At 38.1% G+C, this 25,051-nt stretch overlaps 1 protein-coding gene across 1 annotated transcript in view; it reads right to left on the bottom strand.

Annotated features, from left to right (window-relative positions):
- Positions 1–25,051, bottom strand: part of LOC104238164 (protease Do-like 7) — a 48,095-nt gene that overhangs the window by 9,033 nt on the left and 14,011 nt on the right. The window contains exons 3-12 of the mRNA XM_009792455.2: positions 23,356–23,490; positions 21,569–21,627; positions 20,153–20,189; positions 19,207–19,332; positions 18,151–18,240; positions 9,871–9,936; positions 9,733–9,789; positions 9,582–9,647; positions 9,031–9,138; positions 7,802–7,882 (exon numbers count right to left, since the gene is read on the bottom strand). Of these exons, the coding sequence (XP_009790757.1) occupies positions 7,802–7,882; positions 9,031–9,138; positions 9,582–9,647; positions 9,733–9,789; positions 9,871–9,936; positions 18,151–18,240; positions 19,207–19,332; positions 20,153–20,189; positions 21,569–21,627; positions 23,356–23,490 (825 nt within the window). The remainder of the gene's footprint in view (positions 1–7,801; positions 7,883–9,030; positions 9,139–9,581; positions 9,648–9,732; positions 9,790–9,870; positions 9,937–18,150; positions 18,241–19,206; positions 19,333–20,152; positions 20,190–21,568; positions 21,628–23,355; positions 23,491–25,051) is intronic.

The raw sequence follows: 25,051 nt of genomic DNA, 5'->3' as shown, positions 1-25,051 counted from the left end.
CGATTTAGGCCTTGTGGCGATATATAAGCGATATGGCTCCTGGAACATTGATTCACGTATTGCACCTTAGTCGTGCTTAACATTTCCATAGTGTATTATGCTATCCGTCTCCCCATGATTATTTTTATGCACTTTAAGTGCTTGTTGTTGTACCCAGTGTTTGGTGAGTATGAGAAGTATTTCCCTTGTGGATTTTGGACTCGAGCATATGTTCGGATTTGATTTAGGATATTCCTAGAAGATTTTGATTCTATTTGTTGGAAGTTGGTAATATGAAGAACCGGAGAGTTCTCAAGTTTAACCAATAGTTGACTTTGATGTTATTGGACTCCGACTGTTATTCCCGGACTGAGGATAGGTTCGTGTTATTAAATGGAACTTGTGTGCAAAGTTTGGTTGCAATCTGAAGTGTCTAAGTATGATTCGGACACGTTCGGTGGAAGTTGGAAGTTTCAAAGTTAAGAAAGTTTAAGAAATTTGGTTTGATCTTTAATTCTTGGTTTCAATGTTGTAATTCGTGTTCTAGCAAGAGTCAATATCTGATAGAAAGAGCTTTGGTATCGTCTTCACCTAAAAATGATTCCCCATCTCTTTGTTTTCCTTTCCAGGAACCGGACCATTTGGAAGACCATCAACATAGGAGCTAGCTATCCTATTGGGAACTATTAAACTGGGACTGCAGCTCGTTTTTGAAGCTGCTTTAATGGGGTTTTATGGCTGCTTTTGGACTGGTTTTTGGCTGGAGTAAAGGGCCTGCTTTGTTGATGAAAATGACGTGAGGAAGATGAGGTTTTGGGAAGTTGATAAAAGAGACAATGGATATTTGTTCTTGATAGCAGCGTTATTCAACTGTCAATAATCAATGCACATCCTCGTAGCATCATCTTTCTTCTTCACAAATAACGCCGGTGCAGCCCATGGAGATAAACTAGGTCTAATGAATCCCTTATCAAGTAAGCCTTGAAACTGTGACTTTACTGTTATGGCGAGTAGTTCGGTTAATTTTGACATGGCAAAAAGTAGTTTTATGACTTTACTATTATAGCGGGTGAAGCTTAGTGGTCATATCTGAAATTAACCTGATTTTTGATTTGTTATAAATAACTCTGATGTATCTCCCCTTTATATGGTAGGCGGTGTCGTTCTCCTATTGGTTGATTTGAGCTTGGTGAGGCTAGAATGTTGGGTACGGATTTGGTTCGTGATGCTCTGGAGAAGGTGAAGTTGATTTAGGATCGCCTTCGGACAGCGTAGAGTAGGCACAAGAGTTAAGCGGATAAGAAGGTCCGTGATGTGGCTTATATGGAGGGCGAGAAGGTATTTTTGAAAGTTTCACCTATGAAGAGCGTGATGAGTGTGAGAAAGCACGGGAGAAAATATTATTGATTGTTACTCTATATCACAATGAGCCCTATTTATATGTATACATAACACATAACCTACTCCTATTACATAAGGGACTAGGACTAATTACATATATTCACATAACTATTCTAACACCCACCCTCAAACTGGTGCATATAAAGCATATGTACCGAGCTTGTTACATATGTAGCTAATCGAGGACCAGTGAGGGACTTGGTGAAGATATTTGCAAGTTGATCATTCAATTTCACAAACTTTGTAGCAATATCTCCAGAGAGTATTTTTTCTCTGACAAAGTGACAGTCAATCTCAATGTGTTTAGTTCTCTCATGAAACACTGGATTTGACGCAATATGAAGAGCAGTTTGATTATTACACACAAGTTCCATCTTGCTGATCTCACCAAATTTCAACTCTTTGAGCAACTGCTTGATCCAAATTAGCTCACATGCCGCCATAGCCATTGCTTGATATTCTGCTTTTGCACTAGACCGAGCAACCACATTCTGTTTCTTTCTCTTCCAAGACACCAAATTATCTCCTACTAAGACACAATATCGAGACGTAGAACGTCTATCAGAAGGTGATCCTGCCCAATCAGCATCTGAGTATCCAACGATCTGCTCATGGCCTCGATCCTCAAACAATAAACCTTTGTCTGGAGCTGATTTTATATACGAAGAATGCGAACAACTGCATCCCAATGACTATCACCGGGAGAATCTAGGAACTGACTTACCACACTCACTGGAAAGGAAATGTCAGGTCTAGTCACTGTGAGGTAATTTAATTTACCAACCAGCCGCCTATATCTTGCAGGATCGCTAAGCGGCTCCCCCTGTCCTGGTTGAAGTTTAGAATTCGGATCCATCGGAGTGTCAACTCCTATCTCCTCAAGAATGTCTAAGGCATACTTCTGCCCAGATCCTTAGTCTGAATGTGCTGAAAGAGTTGTTGCTTCAACTTAGTAATACCACCCTAATCATTGCTGGTAATTCAACATAAACGACTAGATAAATACAGAGATTTGAAGCAGAATGCCAATAAAACACAGAGTGATCAGCTTCACTACGGGTCATGCAAAACTCCTGGATAACTGTGTTGAACTTACCAAATCAGGCTCGAGGAGACTGCTTTAGACCATAAAGTGACTGGTGCAAACGACATACAAGGCCACTAGACTCCCCCTGAGCAACAAAACCAGGTGGTTGCTCCATATAAACTTCATCCTCAAGGTCACCGTGAAGAAAAGCATTCTTAATGTCCAGCTGATAGAGAGGCCAATGGCGAACTGCAGTCATGGATAGAAAAAGGCGAACTGATGCTATTTTAGCCACGGGCAAGAAAGTATCACTGTAATTGAGCCCAAATATGTGAGTATATCCTTTGGCAACAAGACGGGCCTTAAGTCTATCAACCTGGCCATCCGGACCAACTTTGACTGCATAAACCTAACGACATCCAACAGTAGTTAAAGGAAGAGGAACAAGCTCCCAAGTACCACTCGTATGTAAAGCATACATCTCATCAATCATAGCCTGTCGCCATCCTGGATGAGACAATGCTTCACCCGTAGACTTAGGGATGGAAATAGAGGACAAAAAAAATACAAAAGCATAATGGGGTGATGACAGACAATGATAACTTAAACCGACATTAATGGGGATTAGGATTTAAGTGTGGTCCTTATACCTTTTCGAAGTGCAATGGGTTGACTAGGAGGAGCAAGTTCGCAGTAGGAGCAGGGTCAAGTGCAAGACGTGAATCAGCTGGAACTGATGTTGGGCGCGGACGACGCTGATAAGTCGGGAGTGGTGTTCTCGTGGCTAGGGATCTAGGAGGAGCAACACTAGACTCCTCAACGGCTAGAATGGGTAAGACCTCCGTGGCTGAGGGCATAGGAGGAGCTATAGTAAACTTCTCAAAAGTCGGTATAGGTAAGACCTCAGAAATATCAAGGTGGTCAAAAGAGGTAAAGTAAGGTCTAGACTCAAAAAATGTGACATCAGCTGACATAAGGTACCTACGAAGATCAAGTGAGTAACAACGATATCCTTTTTGAACACGAGAATAACCAAGGAAGACACACTTGAGAGCACGAGGAGCTAACTTACCTTTTCCAGGGACTAAGTTACGAACAAAACATGTGCTCCCAAAAATGCGAGGGGGAAGAGTGTATAAGGGTGATTGGGAAAATGATACTGAATGCGGAATTTGATTCTGGATGGGAGATGAAGGCATCTGATTAATCAAATAACAAGTTGTGAGAACTGCATCGCCCCAAAAACGCAACGGAATATGAGACCTGATGAGAAGTGTATGAGCCGTCTCAATGAGATGCCTATTCTTTCTCTCAGCTACCCCATTTTGTTATGTGTATGCACAAGATGTTTGATGAATGATTCCATGAGAGTTCATAAACTGCTGAAATGTGGAAGATAAATACTCTAGGCAATATCACTGCGAAATGTGTGGATCGAAACCCCAAATTGATTTTGGATTTCTGCTTGAAAGGTCTAGAAAATAGAAAACAACTCAAATCGATTTTTCATCAGAAATACCCAAGTGCACCTGGAATAATCATCAATGAAACTGACAAAGTAGCGGAATTCCAAGGTAGAACTGACCCAACTATGACCCCAAACATCTGAATGGACTAAAGTGAAAGGTGACTCCACTCGATTATCAAGACGTTGAGGGTGGAGCGAGTATGCTTACCGAGCTGACATGACTCACACTCTAGAGTGGACAAGTGAGATAAACCAGGTACCATTTTATGAAGTTTTGACAAACTTGGATATCCCAACCGTTTATGTAATAAATCCGGTGAATCAGTAACAGGACAAGTTGTTAAAGGAAGACAAGATGTGAGTCCATGTGATTTAGCAAGGATAAGGTAATAAAGTCCATTTGATTCATGTCTGGTACCAATGATCCGTCCCTTACTGCGTTCCTGTATAAAAATAAGGTCATCAAGAAATAAAACAGCAGATTTAAGTGATTTGGCTAAGCAACTAACGGCTATGAGATTAAAAGGACTACCGGGAACATAAAGAACTGAATCTAAAGGTAAGGAAGGAAGTGGACTTGCTTGACCTATTGCAGTTGCCATGGTTTGGGACTCATTGGTCATTGTGACTGTTGGAAGAGATTGAGAATATGAAATACTAGAGAAAAGAGATTTGTTACCAGAAATACAATCAGATGCACCTGAATCAATGACCCAAGAGTCGGAGGAAGAAGACGATTAAGAGATACAAGTCACGCTATTACCTGTTTGAGCTACAAAATCTATCTCAAAAGGTATCTACTTACGTGTTTTATACTGAAGGAACTCGATAGATAAAGACACCATATGAACATTCGAAGTATAGGATCCAACAGTATTTGAGCCAAAAGCATCAGATCTGAGTGACATTATAATGAACTTAAGAGAGATCAAAGCCAAATATTTTATGAAGATTACCAACTGAGATACCCTAAAATCAAGCAATTAGAAATTGAAACCAAACTATTATAATGATCGAACACTGTTCTGATCACCAAACTAGAGTAAGTTGGTCTGATATTGTTAGTTGAGCTTCAGAGTGCTGAAAATTTTGTGTTGAAGACCTTCAGTTAACAGATGCAACTTCTCTGACTTCTCAAATCTTCGTCGGAAGCAAATTGAAGTCAACAAAATAGTGGAAATTAAATGACTGAGGTCGAAATCAATAGGCAACCTTAGTATGTGAACAAGGTGACCGGAAAAGTGACCATAACAGTGACAGACCACTGCTCTCGCCGGAAAAACCATTCCTCTTGCCGGAAACACTTTTCGGTAACTGAGAAACCACAAAATCTCGAAGGGTCGAGTCGGAAAAGTCAGGCGACCAACCCAAAAGAAAAATCATACTTGAAAGATGCCGGAAAATGATCTCACGCACCGGCGCATGTGGTGACAATCTCGCCAGAACCTTAACTGCCAGAGGCGCGTAACGGCGCGTGTTGTGCCGGAGATCTTCACTGGGGTTTGGTCGCCAATGATAGGAGAACCTTGTGGTGGTGTTGGAATTTGCACAAACCTCACTGAAACTCAATTGACGTAAACAGCTGCTTAAGTCACCGGAAAATTGCACGGTGCAACTGATTTTCCCCGGATGTCGTTGGAATGACGCACAACAATAATTATCTCACCAATGCTCTGATACCATGTGAGAAAGCGCGGGGTAAAATATTATTGATTGTTACTCTATGTTACAATGAGCCCTATTTATATGTATACATAACACATAACCTACTCCTATTACATAAGGGACTAGGGCTAATTACATATATTGACATAACTATTCTAACAATGATATTTGGGAAGAAGGGCAAGTTGAGCTTCTTGTTTATCGTATGTTATGCAGTCTGCCTTATCATACGAGTACTATTCCACAGTACGCACGTTCTTTTTTGTCGGGGCACTGCATTCACCTTGTAGGTATAGAGGCCCATACTGACAATGGCTTTCTGAGTGCTATAAGCATAGTTAAGCGACTTTTATGTTACAAATGAAAGACATGACTTTACTAGATAATTTGGAATAGTTGAGTGACCATTTAAGTAATGGACTCTCGCTACTTCAAGGTGTTTTCTCTTTCCGGGTGAGTTTCTCAATTCTTCCACCATAACCTTCAAAGGAGATATATACACTAACACACGAGGTTGAGAGTCTCTACGATGGACAAGTGACGTTATTAGACTATGTTTGTCACATAGTATAATAACAAACTTGTCCCCAAGTGCGCTTTCACTTGCTGGAGAGCACAAAATACACAACTTCCATATTCTTTCTTGTATCAGAGCAGGGAAGCCATACGGCATAAAAAAAATTTCAACTCAATGGTTCATCAACGCACATCGAAATCTTCCTCTCATGAGGATCCGATAATGCCTAAAGAAATACTCCAATCAGATAAATCACCTTCGTGTATCTCAATAATTTCTGCAACTCAAGGTTCTTCTGATCTTCTTTCTATCAATAATTCTTCTCTTACCCCAATCAAGTTGATGTCCACCAACTATTTTTCCTGGCATACCCAATGGGTATCTGCTCTTGTTGGCTATGATTTTGAAAAATATATCGACACACCTCCTGCTTCTCAGTAGATTCGATTTTTTGGAAGAGTCAAGTTAGTCACCTTTGCACAACTTTGATTTCCACTCTTTCCGATGAGATTGTGCCTATTTGTCATCACAACCAAAATGTCCTTCCAGTTTTGGCATACTCTTAAGAATTTGTATGCAACTCCAAATCATGCACATCTAATGAGTCTCCGACTGACAACTGAGTTGGATTGGATCTATCATCTTTGGGATCTTGTGGTCTCTATTATGTCCGAACTTTATGGCACCTCGAATTGCTAATCTTATGTTTGAACATCATCCGTCATCATGCTTTCCAAGATAGGTTGTGCTCTTTCCAACCCAGCCTTTTTGGTACTATTCCTTGAATCTACCTTATGTTGCTCTATTTTGATTACATTAGACTGAACTAGATAAGGTGAGCTTCCTGAGAATCTCGTATGCTAACTCCCAAAATCTACATTACATTATCTGATCCTACTATTCATCAAAACCCGATTCCGAGTTCGTTTACCCAAAAGTTAAAACCTTGGTCAACTCCAACAACTTGAGGCTTCTACAACGAGAATTTCTCTTCTAAAACACCACTGAACCTCTCGGAAATCAAAACCAACCACACAAGCTAGTCATAAAACATCAAATGAACCTACTCAAGGTTAATGACGGATTCGACATACTAGCACTAATGCATTATATCCAGTCAGAACTCCAGAATCGTGTTTCAGTTAGAGTGGTATTAGGATGGGTGACCCCCCTTAAAGTCCACGTGTTGCATCCCTCATTTTGCGAAAACTCTTCTCCAAATGACTCGAATCTAGTCGAATATAACTCAATAACGTCAAACAAAGCTATAGGAATCAATTCCAAACAATAAAGCTTCAATCTTTAATAACTTTGCATTACTTCTAATGGGCCTACATCACTCCTTACCCTGGTTGATAGTTTCCAAATACGCACCAAAACGAAAATTTAGAAAATAGACTGGATGCAACAGCTAAATTACACTTTCAGGTGCTTAACGCCGGTTTTTATTGTCATTCATACTTAATAAGTGTGAATTTGTTTTACCAAGCAAAATAAAAGTAGTTTGCAGGTAGCATTGTTTTAGGATTAGAGAATATCTTGCATTAACCAGAACAGACTGCTGATTTCTTCCACGGAAGAAGCCTGTGAACAAGTCAAAAACAATTCCCTGACTTGGAATTCATCTGTCATTGGGATGACTAATCAGTAGAATGCAGATAAACTCATATAACGGGAGTCTACTGGTAAAGATGTTTCTTACATGCATAAGACTGGGGAGCCAACAGCACAGAATATCACAAACCTGTTGATAAGAAAGTGGGTGTATCACTGCACCACTAACTTCCAAGAAGTGGTCAGGAGTAATTGAGTGCAAATCCTGAACCTGAAGTTGCCCAAAATAAAGAAGTCATAATCACAGATGATACAAACACAAGCAAAAGAAGAAAACATTATAAGCAAGTCAGTGTAGTTTCAGAGCCCTTTTCTTAAACCAATTCCTTTACCTTCTTTTTTTTAAAGAAACTACAGTTATTAAACTTAGAAAATTCTTCTTTTTTTGGATAAATAGGTTAAGTTAGAAATTTGTGGACAAAGGAATAGAGTCAGCTGTGTGTCACTACCATCATCTATCAGGTCAACTAAGTACACCCTTACAAATCCACGGAACAATGGAGCTGTACTTATGCATGTAAAACTCATCCAACTTTAGGATGTTGAAAGGGTAAAAGAGATATCTGTTGAAAAGAACCAAATGACATAGATTCCCATCCCTAAAAGTGACTGAACAATTGCCCCATAAGAAATGTATAACAATAATCGAGAGTTCAGGAAATAAAGGTCTGCCTCATATTACAATCATATGTATAGTACAACTTCAAAACAGAAACCGTCAAATTTGAGCATGAAATACTATTCATGCATCAATGGCTACAATACTAGAAGCATATAAAGAGGCTTAGAATTTCTGAAAGGGCCACTTTCTGCAACTGATTTTTGAGTCACCTGAGTGGAAACCCATGATAAATACTAAACAGCTGACAAAAACACAGTCAATAAATTAGGGATCCTTTGGTTCATGCACTACTGATGTAGACAATCACCACATCCCATTGCTAGCCTCCAAAACATGGAAAGGACCCAGTCAGAAGTGAAAAACAAAAAGGACTACAGTCAAAAAAATATCCAAATATTTGCAACAAAAAAATAAATAAATTCCCAGGATTTAACAGAGTAATGTCAACCAAATTTTCCTCTAGGTACCAAAAACTGAATGTACTAGAGAGCCACCATCAAATGTGGTGCTTTGTTGAAGTTGTATTTTAAGTTAGAAAAACTTGTATCAACCTTAAAACCAGCATTGCATAAGAAAGCTGGCACCTAGTGGGTTGAAAAATCAAGCTAGGGCCCAAAGCCGAGGTTAACCTTATGAAGAGAATTGATAATCGTTTTTTCATCTAAAAGTCCAAGAAGAAAACTTTGAAAAGAGATAAAGAGTAGAGATATTCCAAGACGTGCAACGACAATATTTACCAACAAGTCTACTGTCAAAGGAGTGCTGCCCCTTTCAATTTGAAGCTCAATTTTCTGCTCGACACTGTCATCAAGTAAAGTCTCCATCTTCAGGAACTGGGTAACAACCTGCATGAGGCTTCCAGGACTCAGTTTGATGCTATGAACAATGAAATGATTAATTTTTCCAATCATCTGACAAGCAATTTCTGACAAAGTACTATTCTTGTATTCACGTAAGATCTGAGAGCAATCAAATAGGATAACAAAGTGTCCCTCGCAACACACCATAGAGTAGAGGGGACGGATAAATCTAGTGGATGACTCTGTCAAATAAGTCTCTGATTCAACCTAGTTCAATGGTTGGCTGGGGATAATTCAAGTGGGTCTGCAGAATTTGGTGGGATGCAACCATATGGGAAAATGATAGAGTACAGTTCCGAGTATAAGAAGATAAATCTAGAATTAGGTTTCTGAAAATAGTATAATTATAAATAATCTAGAAAACATGTTGGAACGAGCATAAAAACCATTAAATTTCAAATGCCATAGGAGATCAAAGAAAGACTAACCTCCCCATTCATGCGAACAAGCACATCACCGGGCTCTAAATGATTTTGAGCTGGGCCACCAGGAACCTGCAATCAACCCAGCGAGAGAATAAATCTTGATAAGCAGAGGCATATACATTTACGGCATTATCACTTAGGATGGTGTACTTACCACAGAATCGACAACAAGCATTCCAGTTTCGCTGGGTGGAGTGGAATTGCGCACCAACTATTCCAGCCAAGTTTCAAAAGATTGACAAATCATTATTTTAGTAATCTACAGTATGGTAACAAAATCTTAAATGTCTACCTGTTCCGTCTCATGTTGAAGACCAAGCCTGCGTGTCTCATCAAATCCTTTATGAAGAAAAGTCACCTATATGAAAAACATCTAAGTAAAATCAAAGTTTGCAAGGAGAAAAACACTGTGTCCATATGAACAATAGCAGACTAACAGATAAAAAATGCTAACTACAAAAATTTGATAACCCCTCAAAAAAGAAACAGCAGCAAGGATACTTCAATAGTAAAGACATGCAGATAATATTCTATCATAGAATAGCATGATTTCCCATCCATATTCGACCATCTCAAAGGCGTTACATCCTGTTTGAGAAGAAACAAGTTAAAACAACCCGAAGCATTACCATATGCTCCGAATGTGAATGTAGATCCAGTCTTCTAAAAGGCAAGAACGTCATATTTCTTATCATGGGTGGCGTTAGTCCAAATGCACGGTTCTATTTTAATATTCTTAACAATACAATTAAAATTTAAAAATAGATCAAAATATGAATATTTCTAAAAATAAATTAGAAATCGCCAAATACATAAGTGGCCCTTCAAACTTGCCCCATTTTTCATTTAGACAGATGAGCTAAGCCTTGTTCCTATTTAACATCTGAACTCGAGCCCAATTGTGCCTATTAGACATGTCTTGCTGACATGGCACGGTGTGTGCCACACTAATTCTGAGCGCGTGAAGCCATTATTTTTCAAAAAAAAAAAATCCTTCTTCCTCACCAGAAGGGTTTAGAGGCAGTATTGTGACACATAGTAGCCAGGGACATGAACAATTAATAACATACAATACTGGAATGAGAATGCTCCAAATCTCTTAAATACAGCATAGCAAGAAAATGTAAGCTGATCTCACTTTATTAGAAAATACGTTATGCCTCGCTTCCCGCATCTTGTCATCCACGGGAGCAATGCCAACCTTCTCCTGAATATCTTCATTCCTTATCTTACAGTTTAGTATGCCCGCACATCCATCTCAACATCCTCATCTTGGCTACTTTCACATATCCAGAAGATGAAAGTAGCCGAGATGAGGATGTTGAGATGGATGTGCGGGCATACTAAACTGGATAAGATAAGGAATGAAGATATTCGGGAGAAGGTGGGCGTTGCTCCCGTGGACGACAAGATGCGAGAAGCGAGGCTTAGGTGGTTTGGACACGTGCGGAGGAGAACCATAGATTCCCCGGTTAGGAGGTGCGAGCGGTTGGCTTTGGCAGGTACGAGAAGAGGTAGAGGGCGGCCTAAGAAGAATTGGGGCGAGGTGATCAGGCAAGACATGGCACGTCTTCAGATTTCCGAGGACATGGCTCTTGATAGGAACATGTGGAGGTCGAGCATTAGGGTTGTAGGCTAGAAAGTAGTGCATAGTTTTTCCCTCTTTGTACCGGGTAGTCTGATAGAGCTTTGCCTATGTTTGGTAGCGGTCTATGTTGTGTTCACACTATTTTGTTGTTTTGCATAGGATTGTATTACTGCACTCCCTTTCACTTATTTGGTGTATTTTAAGATGTTATTATTTGTTGAATGATAGAGGATTTCCAAGAAGATATTCTCCATATCAAGATTTGATCCTCTAAGATTTGTCCATATCAAGTTTTGATTCTCTAAGATCTTTCCATATCAAATTTTGATTCTTTGTTTTATTTTATTTTGTATAATCCCAGATTTTATGGGATTTTGTTAGACTTTATGGGATTTTGTTTCTAACCTCGTCATGTATATAAAGCCATGTATATGATATTCAAAAATATGAATGAAATTATTCAAGTTTCTTACTCTTTCCACATGGTATCAGAGCCTTAGACTTATTACTGACAGATTTTTTTCATTCATCCATCTTTTCATCACATTTGTCCTCTTTATTCCGCCCAAGGGTTGAAACCATTTGAAAACCATGTCCGAAGAGAGTACTATTGCGAATAATCCAGTCTCTGAAAATGTTTCTGCCACTGTAGAGCATAGCTCTACAGTTTCAACTGGAGATTTACAAAATATTCAAGCCTCTTATCGGTTGAATGGGAAAAATTATCTAAAATGGTCTCAGCTTGTTCGTACCTTTCTAAAAGGTAAAGGGAAATTAGGATATCTCCTCGGTACAGGACCATCCAAAGAAGACCCCAAGTTTGATGCGTGGGATGAACGTGATTCAATGGTGATGTCATGGTTATGGAACTCCATGCTTCCAGAAATTAGTGATACTGTTATGTTTCTGAATACTGCTAAGGAAATTTGGGATGCAGTGAAGGAGACATACTCTAAAGTTCATGATGCTGCTAGGATCTATGAAATAAAAACAAAATTATCTGCAACAAAAAGGGAGCTCGATCTGTCACTGAATATTCTAACCTTTTATAGGGGTTATGGCAAGAGATGGATCACTATCAACGCATTCAAATGCGTTGCACAGACGATGCTGTAATTTTGAAAAGATTTATTGAAAAAGAAAGGATTTATGATTTTCTTGCAGGGCTAAATGCAGAGTTTGATGCTGTACGAGTGCAAATTTTAGGAAAAGAAGATCTGCCATCATTGAATGAGACAATGGCCATTATACGGACAAAGGAAGGACGGAGGAGTGTTATGCTTGAAACTCAAATAAATGAAGGATCAGCTCTTATGACAAAAGGGACAAATAAAAAGGAATCTGGAGTTTCACAATTGGAGAGCACCATCAAGCATGCAAGTTCATTCAAACCGATTGTCAACAGGGACAATCTTTACTGCACTTACTGCAAAAAGTACCGGCACACGAGAGAGAGATGTTGGAAACTCAATGGTAAACCTCCAACCAAAAATACTTTTGATAAAACGCAGGCACACATTGCTAGCAGCCCTCAGGTTAATAAAAAAAGTCCACTAGTCCCAAAATTCAACAAAGAAGATATTGAGAAATTGAAGACATTGCTGGAATCTCTGGAGATATCATTTTCGGCAGGTAGTTGTTCAATGGCCTTTGCAGGTATTTCTTCCACTTTTGTTGCTAATGTTAGAGACAAATTTTCTCCAATGTGGGTGGTTGATTCCGGGGCAACTGATCATATGACTTGTTCCTCCCATCTCTTTATATCATATTCACCTTGCCCTAGCTATAAGAAAATAACTATAGCCGATGGTTCAGTTATTACTGTAGCTGGCCAAGGAGACATACAACTGGGAAAGTCTTTGATACTTAAGAATGTTCTTCATGTCCCAAAGTTATTTGCAAATCTCATTTCTGTCCACAAAGTCACCAAAGATTCCAAATGCAAAGTAACCTTTTTCTCTTCATATTGTGCATTTCAGAAACAGGACACGAAGGAGATGATTGGGCGTGCTAGTGAGAAAGGTGGTCTTTATTTTCTGGATTTTCACAATAGTGGAGATACAATTAAGAATTTCTTATCTAGTTCATTCTTGTCTGAATCTGTTATGTCCAATAAAGAGAGAGTTTGGCTCTATCATCGTCGCTTAGGTCATCCTTCTTTTTATGTAATCAAGCTAATGTTTCCATCATTATTCAAAAATTTGGTTGTTGAGTCTTTTCATTGTGAAGATTGTGAAATCGCAAAACATAAACGCGTTTCCTTTCCAATAAGCAACAAAAGATGTCAGACTCCATTTTCTCTTATTCATAGTGATGTATGGGGACCCTCGTCCATTCCTAATATTTCCGGTGCTAGATGGTTTGTGTCATTCATTGATGATTGTACAAGAGTAACATGGATCTATTTGTTAAAGCAAAAATCAGATGTCAGCCACGTTCTTCCTACCTTTTTTAATCTGGTTAAAACCCAATTTGATGTGACAATTAAAAGATTCCGTTCTGATAATGCCAAGGACTACTTCAATCAAAACCTCTCTGTTTTCTTCAAAAAATGAGGGAATTATTCACGAATCTTCATGTGTCAATACTCCTCAACAAAATGGGATAGCGAAGAGAAGAAACAGTTTGTTACTTGACATTACTAGATCACTATTGTTTCACAAAAGGGTTCCAAATCAGTATTGGGGGGAAGCTGTCCTAACTGCTGCATATCTTAGTAACAGAATACCATCAAGAATTCTGAATTTTAAGAGCCCACTTGATACTCTTAGGAGTTTCTTCCCGAATTTCGAAAATTCCAGTAAATTGATTCCTAGAATCTTTGGGAGTATTGCCTATGTTCACATTCATTCTCAGAATATAGGCAAATTAGATCCACGTGCTCTTAAGTGTGTTTTCATTGGATATTCTCCTACTCAAAAAGGATATAAATGTTACCAACCATCAACCAAGAAGTTTTTTGTTTCAGCTGATGTCACATTTGATGAAAGTGAGTCATTTTTTAAAAATTCTTACATTCAGGGGGAGTCATTGGGTGGAGAAGGATCTCTAGCTTATCACTATTTGATTTGTCTATTCCTAGCCATGACAAATCCTTATGTATGTCCTTGCCTGAGTCACCATCTCTTAACTCATCTGAGTCTCTAAATCCTAATGAACCTATTGAGTCTTCTAATCTTGATATACATAAAGGAATTCAAGAAAGTAATCCACCATTGTAGGTTTATTCCAGAAGAAAAAGGCTAACTGATCAAACTACTCAACCACAATTATCTCCTCATGTCCCTGCTCCTAATACCTATCCTGAACCTGTTGAACCATCAGAAACACCAAACCAAACTGATCATGAAGATCATAACCAACCAAATGATCTTGACCTTCCCATTCCACTTAGAAAAGGAACCAGAACCTGCACACAACACCCTTTGTGCCTTTCCTTGACATATCAAAACCTATACCCAAGCCATAAAGCTTTTCTCAGTAACCTCCACACAATTCCTGTTCCAAAAATTTGTCTGAAGCATTAGGCAACAAAGAGTGGGAAGAAGCTATGAAGGTAGAAATGGAAGCATTGCAGAAGAATAAAACTTGGGAAATGGTGGAATTACCAAAAGGGAAAAAGCTGGTAGGGTGTAGATGGGTATTTACCGTGAAATACAAGTCTGATGGGTCTATAGAAAGATTTAAAGCACGTTTGGTAGCAAAGGGTTACACACAGACCTATGGAATTGATTATTTGGAAACTTTTGCCCCAGTGGCAAAAATGAATACAGTGAGGATCTTATTGTCATTGGCTGCGATTTTTAATTGGAACCTACAACAATTTGATGTTAAAAATGCTTTTCTACATGGAGATTTAGATGAGGAGATCTATATGGAGGTACCACCTGGTTTTGAAAGCAAGAAGGGAATGGTATGTAGACTGAAGAAGGCACTCTATGGACTAAAGCAATCACCCCGTGCATGGTTTGGAAGATTTACAAAGGTTATGGTCAAGCTAGGCTATCGGCAGAGTCAAGGAGACCACACCTTGTTCATAAGGCACTCAAAAACAGGAAAGGTAACTGCTCTACTAGTCTATGTAGATGATATCATAGCAACAGGTGATGATTCAGAGGAGATACACAATTTGAAGAATTGTTTATTCAAGGAATTTGATATCAAAGATCTTGGAAAATTAAAGTATTTTTTGGGAATTGAAGTAGCACATTCTAAACAAGGAATCTTTATTTCCCAACAAAAATATGTGCTTGATTTGTTAAAAGAAACAGGAAAATTAGGGTGTAAACCAGTGGCCACACCAATTGAATATAATCATGGGTTGTGTAATTCTCCAGAAGATTCTGTGGTAGATAAAGGCTCGTATCAAAGGCTTGTGGGGAAATTGATCTACTTGTCCCATACAAGGCCAGACATTACTTTTGCTCTAAGTGTCGTTAGCCAATTTATGCATGACCCTAGAGAAATGCATCTCCAAGCGGCGAACAGGATTCTACAATATCTTAAAGGAAGCCCCGGAAAAGGAATACTATTCAGAAGAAGAGGAGACATGGTTTTAGAGGCTTATACTGATGCGGATTATGCTGGTTCATTAGTGGATCGAAGGTCAACTTCTGGATACTGTACCTTTTTAGGAGGAAATCTTGTGACTTGGAGAAGTAAAAAACAGGATGTGGTGGCCAGATCAAGTGCAGAATCCGAGTTCAGATCTATGGCGACGGGAGTTTGTGAGTTGTTATGGTTAAAGATAATCCTTGATGATTTGAAGATAACATGGGAAGGACCTATGAGACTATATTGTGACAATAAATCAGCAATAAGTATAGCTCATAATCCTGTACAGCATGATCGCACTAAGCATATTGAGGTAGATAGACACTTCATTAAAGAGAAATTAGATAGTGGACTCATCTGTACACCATTTGTATCTACAAAAAATCAGTTGGCCGATGTTTTAACAAAAGGACTGTCAAACAATGTGTTTCAAGACCTGATAAGCAAGCTAGGAATGGAAGATATCCATTCACCAGCTTGAGGGGGAGTGTTGAATGATAGAGGATTTCCAAGAAGATATTCTCCATATCAAGATTTGATCCTCTAAGATTTGTCCATATCAAGTTTTGATTCTCTAAGATCTTTCCTTATCGAATTTTGATTCTTTGTTTTATTTTATTTTGTATAATCCCAAATTTTATGGGATTTTGTTAGATTTTATGGGATTTTGTTTCTAACCTCTTCTTGTATATAAAGCCATGTATATGACATTCAAAAATATGAATGAAATTATTCAAGTTTCTTACTCTTTCCACATTATTACTTCTCTTGCTTCTTTTGTTGTTACAGATCTCTTCTTGCATTTCTTTTCTGATATTATTATCTCTTTTGTTGAGCCGAGAGTCTCCCGGAAACAGCCTCTCTACCCTTCCGGGGTAGGGGTAAGGTATGCGTACATCCTACCTCCCCAGACCCCACTAATGGGATTTTACTGGGTATGTTGTTGTTGTACGTTGTGCTCTAAAAATTTAAAAGGTCCAGTTTAAAGATTATAGATAATGTGTTTTACAGTCTATCTGGCATATGTCAGATCCAGTAAAAGGAAGCAGGATACCAGAACAAATAACCAAATTTTAATGTTAAGTAATTCCCAAAGAGTGATACGAAACAAATACGAACGACTAGTGCTAAAAAGTTTTTAAGTAATAGAACCAAATATGATAAAGTCAGCAATTGTACGGGCTATCATTTGAGGATGAAATAAAATGACTAAATAAAACAAGATAATCCCCTTAAAAGGTATAGTGTTGGAAACAAAGGTGGTGCAGCAACATTATATTTTTAGTAGCTTTCCCAGCTATTTACAGCATATCGCATCGGAATGACATGACAATTCATCATGTTTACAGCTTAGAGGGGTCTCATTCAGACCTTACATGTAGGAGGAATTTACAAGATTGGGAGATAGATATATTCCAGAACCTGATGGAGTTAGTGTACAAGCAAAACAGCACACGTTTGGAGAAGGAACTATGAGATGGAACAGAAGAGGAAGGGGATTATTTCCAGTAAAAATCTACTACTATAGATTACTTTGAATATAGGGCGCAGGCTTGCCACACAGTTCATTCTGGATTTCCAGAGTGCCAAGAAAGGTATGCTTGTTCCCGTGGCTGGCAGAACAGGGTGCGACTTCTAACAGTTGAAAAATTAAAGAAGCTAACTAATTGCGTGCAAACAGTTGGATGAAGAGATGAGTCACTTTTTCAGGACTAAAAAATCATTGTTTCATCTTCAAAACTTGGGGATAATGGTTCTGCTCCTCTATCTTTCTCTACTTAAAAACTAGACTTGGTTCAACAGCTAGGTTTTGAACTCGTGACATACCACCAACCACATCCCGCATTGTACTACCATTGTCGGTGCATCAAAACTCTAGGGGGACACCGATATAAGAATTACGTATTGCTGCATTACCAGGTAGCAAGCCAATTGTAGTGAATGGTGCTAAATATGTTTGGAGTTCAGTGATCAATACCGACTACTGTAAAGGACGTGACGCACAGCTAGTTTAGGAGGAGGAGAAGATGCCGTACATGGGACATTATTTTCTTTTGGCCCTTATGTGGGTACTTTGGAGAGAGGGATAGGAGGGCATTTGTTGATGAGGGCAATGAGGGATGGGAGAGCATTTCAAAGGATGGAAATTGAATTCTATATGTTTGATGCTTTCATTTTGCCTTTGATGAATCTTTTATGCACCCAAAAATATCCCTATTAGTGTAGATGATTTGGCGTCATTTATAGCGAACCAAATTATTTTTCTTTTTGAAGGTACTCTAGCTTTCGGATATCACTTGTATACTTAGGCTTCCGACAGCATAAATGAAATAATTACTTTATCCAAAAAAATCCCCTAAAAGATATCCAAGTCCTTTTCAGGCATTCATAGGGGAAAAATAAGTTGCAGCAAGAAAATAACTAACAAACCTGAAGCGTACCACGAGGAATAGTGACAGCTGCCCATTTATCTGTAGAAAAATATCCTCCTTCCTGTAAGAATTTGAGTGACCTGACAACCTAGAACACACACAAAAAAAAGGGGGTCAACTGTTGCTTGATTTACTAAATAACAGGAAAGATGAGCCTGAAAACGAATGTGGCTAGAAGCGGATAGAAACAAGAAACAGAAAATGTGATGCCACTAAAATGACACCTACATGACTCATAAGTACAGTTTGAGAGTTCGGAATGCAACATATAAATTCAGTGTGAACTCCTAACCAATTTATTGTCCCGTTTTCCTAAGGGAAAAAAAACCTTGACTCTCAGCAGAAGCAATTACTCAAAGGCAACCAAAAAAACTGTTATCTGGTAGTAGTTGGAATATGGGATAGACCTTATTTAATAATGAAAAAGAAATAAGTGAAACAGGAAATTGCATGAAGAAACTTCAGACTTCAAATCTCCCTCATTTACCAAACTATTTTTTAAGGATAATGCACGAACAATACAGAGGAAGCACAGAAATATAGAAAAATTTAGACTAGAGAGGTATTTCAGGAGTAAAAGAATTTGATTCCTTTATAACATACAGAACATAAAACCATGAGTCAAGTGATGAAGATACTGACTCATCACCATTCTGAAAGGAGGTATCAAAATCAGAAATGAAACAAAGAAACTGATCAACTCCCAGTTCCCCCAATAATGATATATATATAAAGAACAAGAAAACTCGGAATAGCAAGCAGCATAAAAACAAGGTGCAAACAGCCAATTGCAGAGAAGGATAAAGTTCTTTTCTCTTTGCCCACTCAAGGTTTTAATATCTCTCAGGATAACAGTTTTGTTAGGGAAGCATGATTTGGGCTGACACTTCATATCACTCTGTTCACGAAATTTTTCTCAGAGTCAACTTTATGCTTCAGTAAAATTTAAGATTTTTAGAGCTTCAAATGAAAGACAACAATAATTGCAACAATTACAAAAGAGAATAACATAATAAAGCTCTTTAACATATAGGACAACAGAACATGTACTAACTCGTTCTAAAGGCAAGAAAAAAGCAGATGCACTTGATAACTTGCTCCCAGCGTTCAAGGCAACAGCTCGTCCTTGCCAATCAATTACAGGCGAGCCACTTGAACCACCCTTAGTCCCCGAAGCAGCCTGGAAGAAAAGAACACAAAAGTTGAACAACAAAAGTAGTCATTGGAAGTAGCGGAGAAAAACATATCAAGCTACTACTATAAGGACAAAAATCATAAGCTAAAACCCCAGAATTGGAGTACATAAAAGAGTATCAAGTTGAAACAAAAATTCCTTTGACTCATTCACGACATTTCTTAGCACTTATGAAAGAACCATATTGATAAAAACAGTCCTATCTACTAAACCAAGAGCAAGGACACAAACTTGGAAGTCATAAGCTAATTGAGGGAGCAGCACAATAAAACACAGCAGAGCAGTAATAGCTCTCATTAGCATATATTCATCTTCTCCGTCTTTTACCACTAGATGCATGCCAGAAGTGCTCAAAGAGTTAAAATTATCTCTGGTAGTGTTCTTTCTTCAAAATTGAAAAAGCAAAGTGACCATCTCCCTTTTTGTTTCTAAACACAAACTCCCTCCGGTCCCTTTTGAATTTTATTTAAAGTTTTGGTACACTGATTAAAAACCATTTAATAGCAATAATTATAGGAGTTATTTGACTATATTACCCTTATATCTCCTCAAAATGAGAAATAACTGTTGAAAGACTTTTTTAGAAAAATGTATAAACCTATTAATTGGAGCAAGCATAGATTTGGAAAAAAAATAATTGACGCCTTCTTGGTTTCCAAAAGTGACACTTATTATGGACCAAATTTGTTTGGCTAAAACGACATTTAAAAAGGACCAGAGGTAGTATTATCTACTAAATTCATATCTAGTCAAAATCCACCAGTGCTACTGCCAAATAACAAAAGTGTAACATCATTATGCTTACTTGCATGTAGAACGTGTTGAAGTCATTGTAGCCATCTCTGCACCAAAACTGGAGATGTTACCAAAATGCATACATAGCGGCCCCAAAACTTGCAAAATTATTCCCCAATAGAGAAGAACTGCAGAACTTCATTTAGGAAAAAACAAAAAGATTCTTCATAATTACAGGGAAACCAGGTACATCTAGTGTATGCAGCGGACAAGTTAGTAGTTCAGCTGGTTAAGTTAAACGGGACTTCTCCATCCAAACGCCTCAGCCTACTCATTATACTGGAAAAACTTTAAAGTCCTTGGCATGCACTAGCAAAGAATTTTTTCGATAAGACAATATTATTAATGAGAAAAAGCACCAAGTAGATGCATATACGAACAACAAAAACTCAGCCCCTTTATAATCTCATGAAGCTGAAAAAATGTAAAAGACCATCTGTGTCATAAATTTAGCAATTTACATCAAAAGGCCAAAAGATACAAACATTTATACTTAAGCTTATGGACAGGTTCAGCTTTCTGTTAGAAACATCTTTGGTTCCTCTCCAACCAAATCACCTAAAATACACAGAGTGGGATGGGTAGACAATAATTTCTTCATCTCTTTATCCAGCTTATCCATTCCAACACCACCACCAGCTCCTTCACTGACTTGGCATCATCCAGTTCTTTCGAACTACGTACAAGAACATCACTCAGATCTACCTAGTCACCCGGCAGTTTAGCAAAAGATGATTCACCAATTCTGTTTCTCTCTAGCACATAAAACATATGCTGAAGCTCATTTCTTGTAAATTTGACTAGGTAAGACAAGCACCATAAGATTCAATCCTACAGACAATCTACTTGCACTCCTCCAGAACAAGCTAGTTACGGGAAGGATTACACTTCCAAATCGACTTCCATGGATGTAGTACCAGAAGAGAGACAGTGGTAGGCACACTTACCAAAAATACCCTGTTAATTAGATGCTTCCATTTAAAAAAAAATCATTAAACTGATATGAGGCAGGCATTAAATCCATGGGACAGATTTAGAACCAAGAATATTTCAGGGGATGGAAAGACTAAAGTTAACAGAAGTCTACAGCTGATGGGTAGCACATTGCAAAGTCCATTCAGATGCAGAAGATCCTACATTGCTATTGAGACACACCACAAAGCACATAAAGCAGGTTTTATACATCTTTTGGTTCCACAATTACAAAGCAAAGGCATTTCAAAAGACTGTTAAACACTGGTAATCTTCTAGCAGGCTCCACTATCATTTAGTCACATACATTCAACAACTAAGATCAATGAAAGAGTAATCAATCATATTCTACTTATCACCATCCCCCCCCCCCAAAAAAAAAAAAAAACACATTCTAGCATCACAACTTACTCGAGAGTCATGAAAGAACAATTTGAGGTGATAGGTTACATACTTTTTATACTGCGGAGCATCTCTATCTAATCGAGCAAGGGTACCGGCCAAAATAGACACCTGAATAATTCAGAATAAAGCCAAAAAGAATAAGAATCTAGAAATTCTAACGCAAATATCACTAGAAAATTGAAGAGGATGCAAGGGAAGGGTTGATAGAACATAACAATAAAAGTCATGTAACACAACTAATTTGAGATAGCAACTTCACTAGACAAGTTGTAGGCTAAGACATTATTTCAGCCCCATGAATATATCAGATATGATTAGAAGCAAAAATAACAGTAATTCATCAGTAACATAACAATAGAAAAGGATACCTCAATAATATTCACATGGCAATTCAAACAATAACAATAACAATAGCAAGGGATACTTCAGTTGTATTCACATGGCAATTCAAAGACCTATTAAATACAATTCCACCGATTGACTTTAATAAGCAAATAATTCAAATTGAACATTCCCAGTGCACGCAGAACCACCTTATGCTCACAAAAAGGGTGGAAAGGCCTTGAAGCAACCACTGATGACTGACCAAGTAAATACAAAGAGCACCTCTTTTAATAATTGGAAAAAATCATCTATTCTCTTTAATGGTGTTTGTGAGGCAACAGAATTCTTAACCCTTAAGAACACAACTCTTCAAATGATTATGTGAGGCCTTAAAACCACTCTAGAAGAATAGAAAGCAAAGGATCTAAAATCCACCCTAAGTTTGTATTCAAGAAGTATCCCATGCATGTTCACCTCTACTCACATGCAGGATGGGGATATTCAGTCATGGTTAGTCGAGACCAACAGTCATGAAAGTTAGGGGAATATTTCATCTTGTCTTCAGTGATTTGATCACGATGACAGAAGATCTCTTTTATCATCTAGAATTAAATGCATTAACGCATTATGCGCTACATCAATAGAATAGACATGTTGCGTGAAGCATAGTGAATGAATTGCATGTCCTAGCATTCTCCTTATAGTTCTGGGAATAGACGCTGATAAATTGGATATTAACAAAAATAAAAACTGAAGCATCTCTCAATGCAACTTCTTTAGTTCAATCAACAAAAACTATTTACTTGAAAAGTAGGAGAAGCCTAACCATGCCTGTAAACATGGAAACTAATTTGTATGCCCAAGTCTGACCATAGTTTTATAATTCGAGTTGGGATTGGACAATCCCAACAACACCATTCCTTTTGACTCAATGACAAGCACCAAAAAGCAATTTAAAGAAAAGTCAAAAAGAAAATTGCCAGCATCATATTTAATGTCAACGAATAACAAGGTTTCCGGGTTTCCACAACATATAAGTTAAAAAGGTGAACAACATACAACTTTTTTGATAAGTTAACAACATAAAACTTGAGTCAAAGAATGACTAGGCACACAAACATTAGAAACATCTTATGGCAGAATATACATTAAGAAGTTAAAGTAACCACGACTAGAATTGTTTTGAATTATATCAGGCCTCCACTATTTACTTGACATTTATGATGTATATATATGTATGTGTATGTGTGAATGTTGGACAGCTGTGATGCCCTTATCCAACAGAAAGTCTTGAGTGATATTGTGCCTCCGCTAAAAGTTTACTTGACATTTATGTATACATGTATGAGTGCGCGTGCAAGGAAACTCTTTTACAGACTCTTGGAATTGCTATAAAGATTTGATTTGCAATTTGCTACCCTTTTGAATTAAAGGAAACAATTAGCATAAACTGACAGAATATGATCAACTAAATAGGATAATTAAGTAAAGATGTCCAATCCAAGACCATACCTTCTCGCCGCTGTCATTACCAACAACCCTGATTTCTACACCCACAGCGGCAGCATCAGGAGCAAGAGGAATCTCTTCATAGCTCAAGAATTGTATTGCACCAGGGTCATAGCGAAAGAAGCCAAAATCATGAACCTAGAAAATGAACATCAATAGCTGTTTGTGATCAAACAATTAAATGAAGAATACGAAGTTCAAACATTCTTTGGAACCTGCAAAGAGCAACATGCTGAAGCAAAAAGAAAAATATCATTTCAAGCAAACATGGAGTTCTTGGGCATATGCATCATAGGAAGTAATCCAACTGGTTTTTTCAATTTCACATGTCGCTGGAAGGCTTTCCATCAGTAGCAAGATAATCATATTAGACATCACAAGCCAGGGTAAAACCCTATGGTTCATGGACTCTCACCTTACCTAGTTTGACACATACCAAGGCGTAATATCGTACACAATCTATATACAACTACAACAACAACCAAAAAAGAACTAATGTAATCCCATAAGTGGGGTCTGGGGAGGATAATGTGTACGCAGATCTTACCCTACCTTGTGAAGGTAGATAGACTGCTTCGACAGACTCTCGGCTCAAGGAACAATGAAAAGGAAGCAACCAATAATAAAAATAAAGACACGACGTGTAATAACAAAGATCTAGAAATAAGAAATACAAGAATAGTACTAATATTACTGGTAAGAATGACACAACATGTAATAACAAAGATCTAGGAATAAGAAAATATAAGAATATTACTAATGTTAGTTTCATTGTATAAATAGTAGTAAATAACCCTAATCCCATATGTATTAGGTGTAGGACATGTATTGTGTATATAGGGCTCATTGTATCATTGTCATTTTTAATCAATAATATATTTTTTCCCGTGCTTTCTCACATGGTATCAGAGCATCGGTGAGAAGAGATCGTTGCGCGTCATTCCAGCGATATCCGGGAAGAAAAAACTCAGTCACCGTGCAATTTTCCGGTGACCTAAGTGACTAATTGCGTCAAAGTCACTAATTATCAGTGTTGTGCAAAATCCAACACCACCACAAGGTTCCCAAGAGAGATCCGACCAAACCCCAAAAAAAATCACCGGAAAATAGTTAGCCACACGCTGTCACGCGCCTGTCGGAGAACTGTTTCCGGCGGCGCATCTGTCATACACGCCGGCTCGTGTGACCCCTTCCGGTCAGATTTTGAAAAAATTTCTTCAGGACAGCTTCATCTCCTTGCAATTCCGAGTCCATTGATACTATTTTCGACAGATTCCGACAACTTTGGAATTTTCCGGCGAGCTACAGTGATTTTTCTGGCGTGAACAGTGATCCCCAGCAATTTTCTGCTTTTTCCGGCACGATATTATAATGGACTTCGTATCTGAAGCCTTTAACTCACAATCCATTGGATTAAATGCAATAAATCCAATCCATATGGTTTCTTTACCGGATTATATTGAGTTCCTTTAGTACAAAGCACATAAACAGACATCTTCAGGATTAACCTCCGTTGTTCCAACAAATAGTAGCATGACTGGTGTCTCCCAATCTTCACCTTCCGAGTCTTGGGTAATTGATTCAGGTGCATCTGATCATATTTCTGGTAACAAATCTCTTTTCACTAGTATCTCATATTCTCAATCATTTCCAACAGTCACAATGGCCAATGGGTCTCAAGCCATGGCAACTGCAATAG

The sequence above is a fragment of the Nicotiana sylvestris genome, chromosome 9, assembly GCF_000393655.2.
Source record: "Nicotiana sylvestris chromosome 9, ASM39365v2, whole genome shotgun sequence".
NCBI classification, from domain to species: domain Eukaryota; kingdom Viridiplantae; phylum Streptophyta; class Magnoliopsida; order Solanales; family Solanaceae; genus Nicotiana; species Nicotiana sylvestris.
The sequence above is the reverse complement of the archived record's forward strand: the minus strand, read 5'-3'. Positions and strand labels throughout refer to the sequence as shown.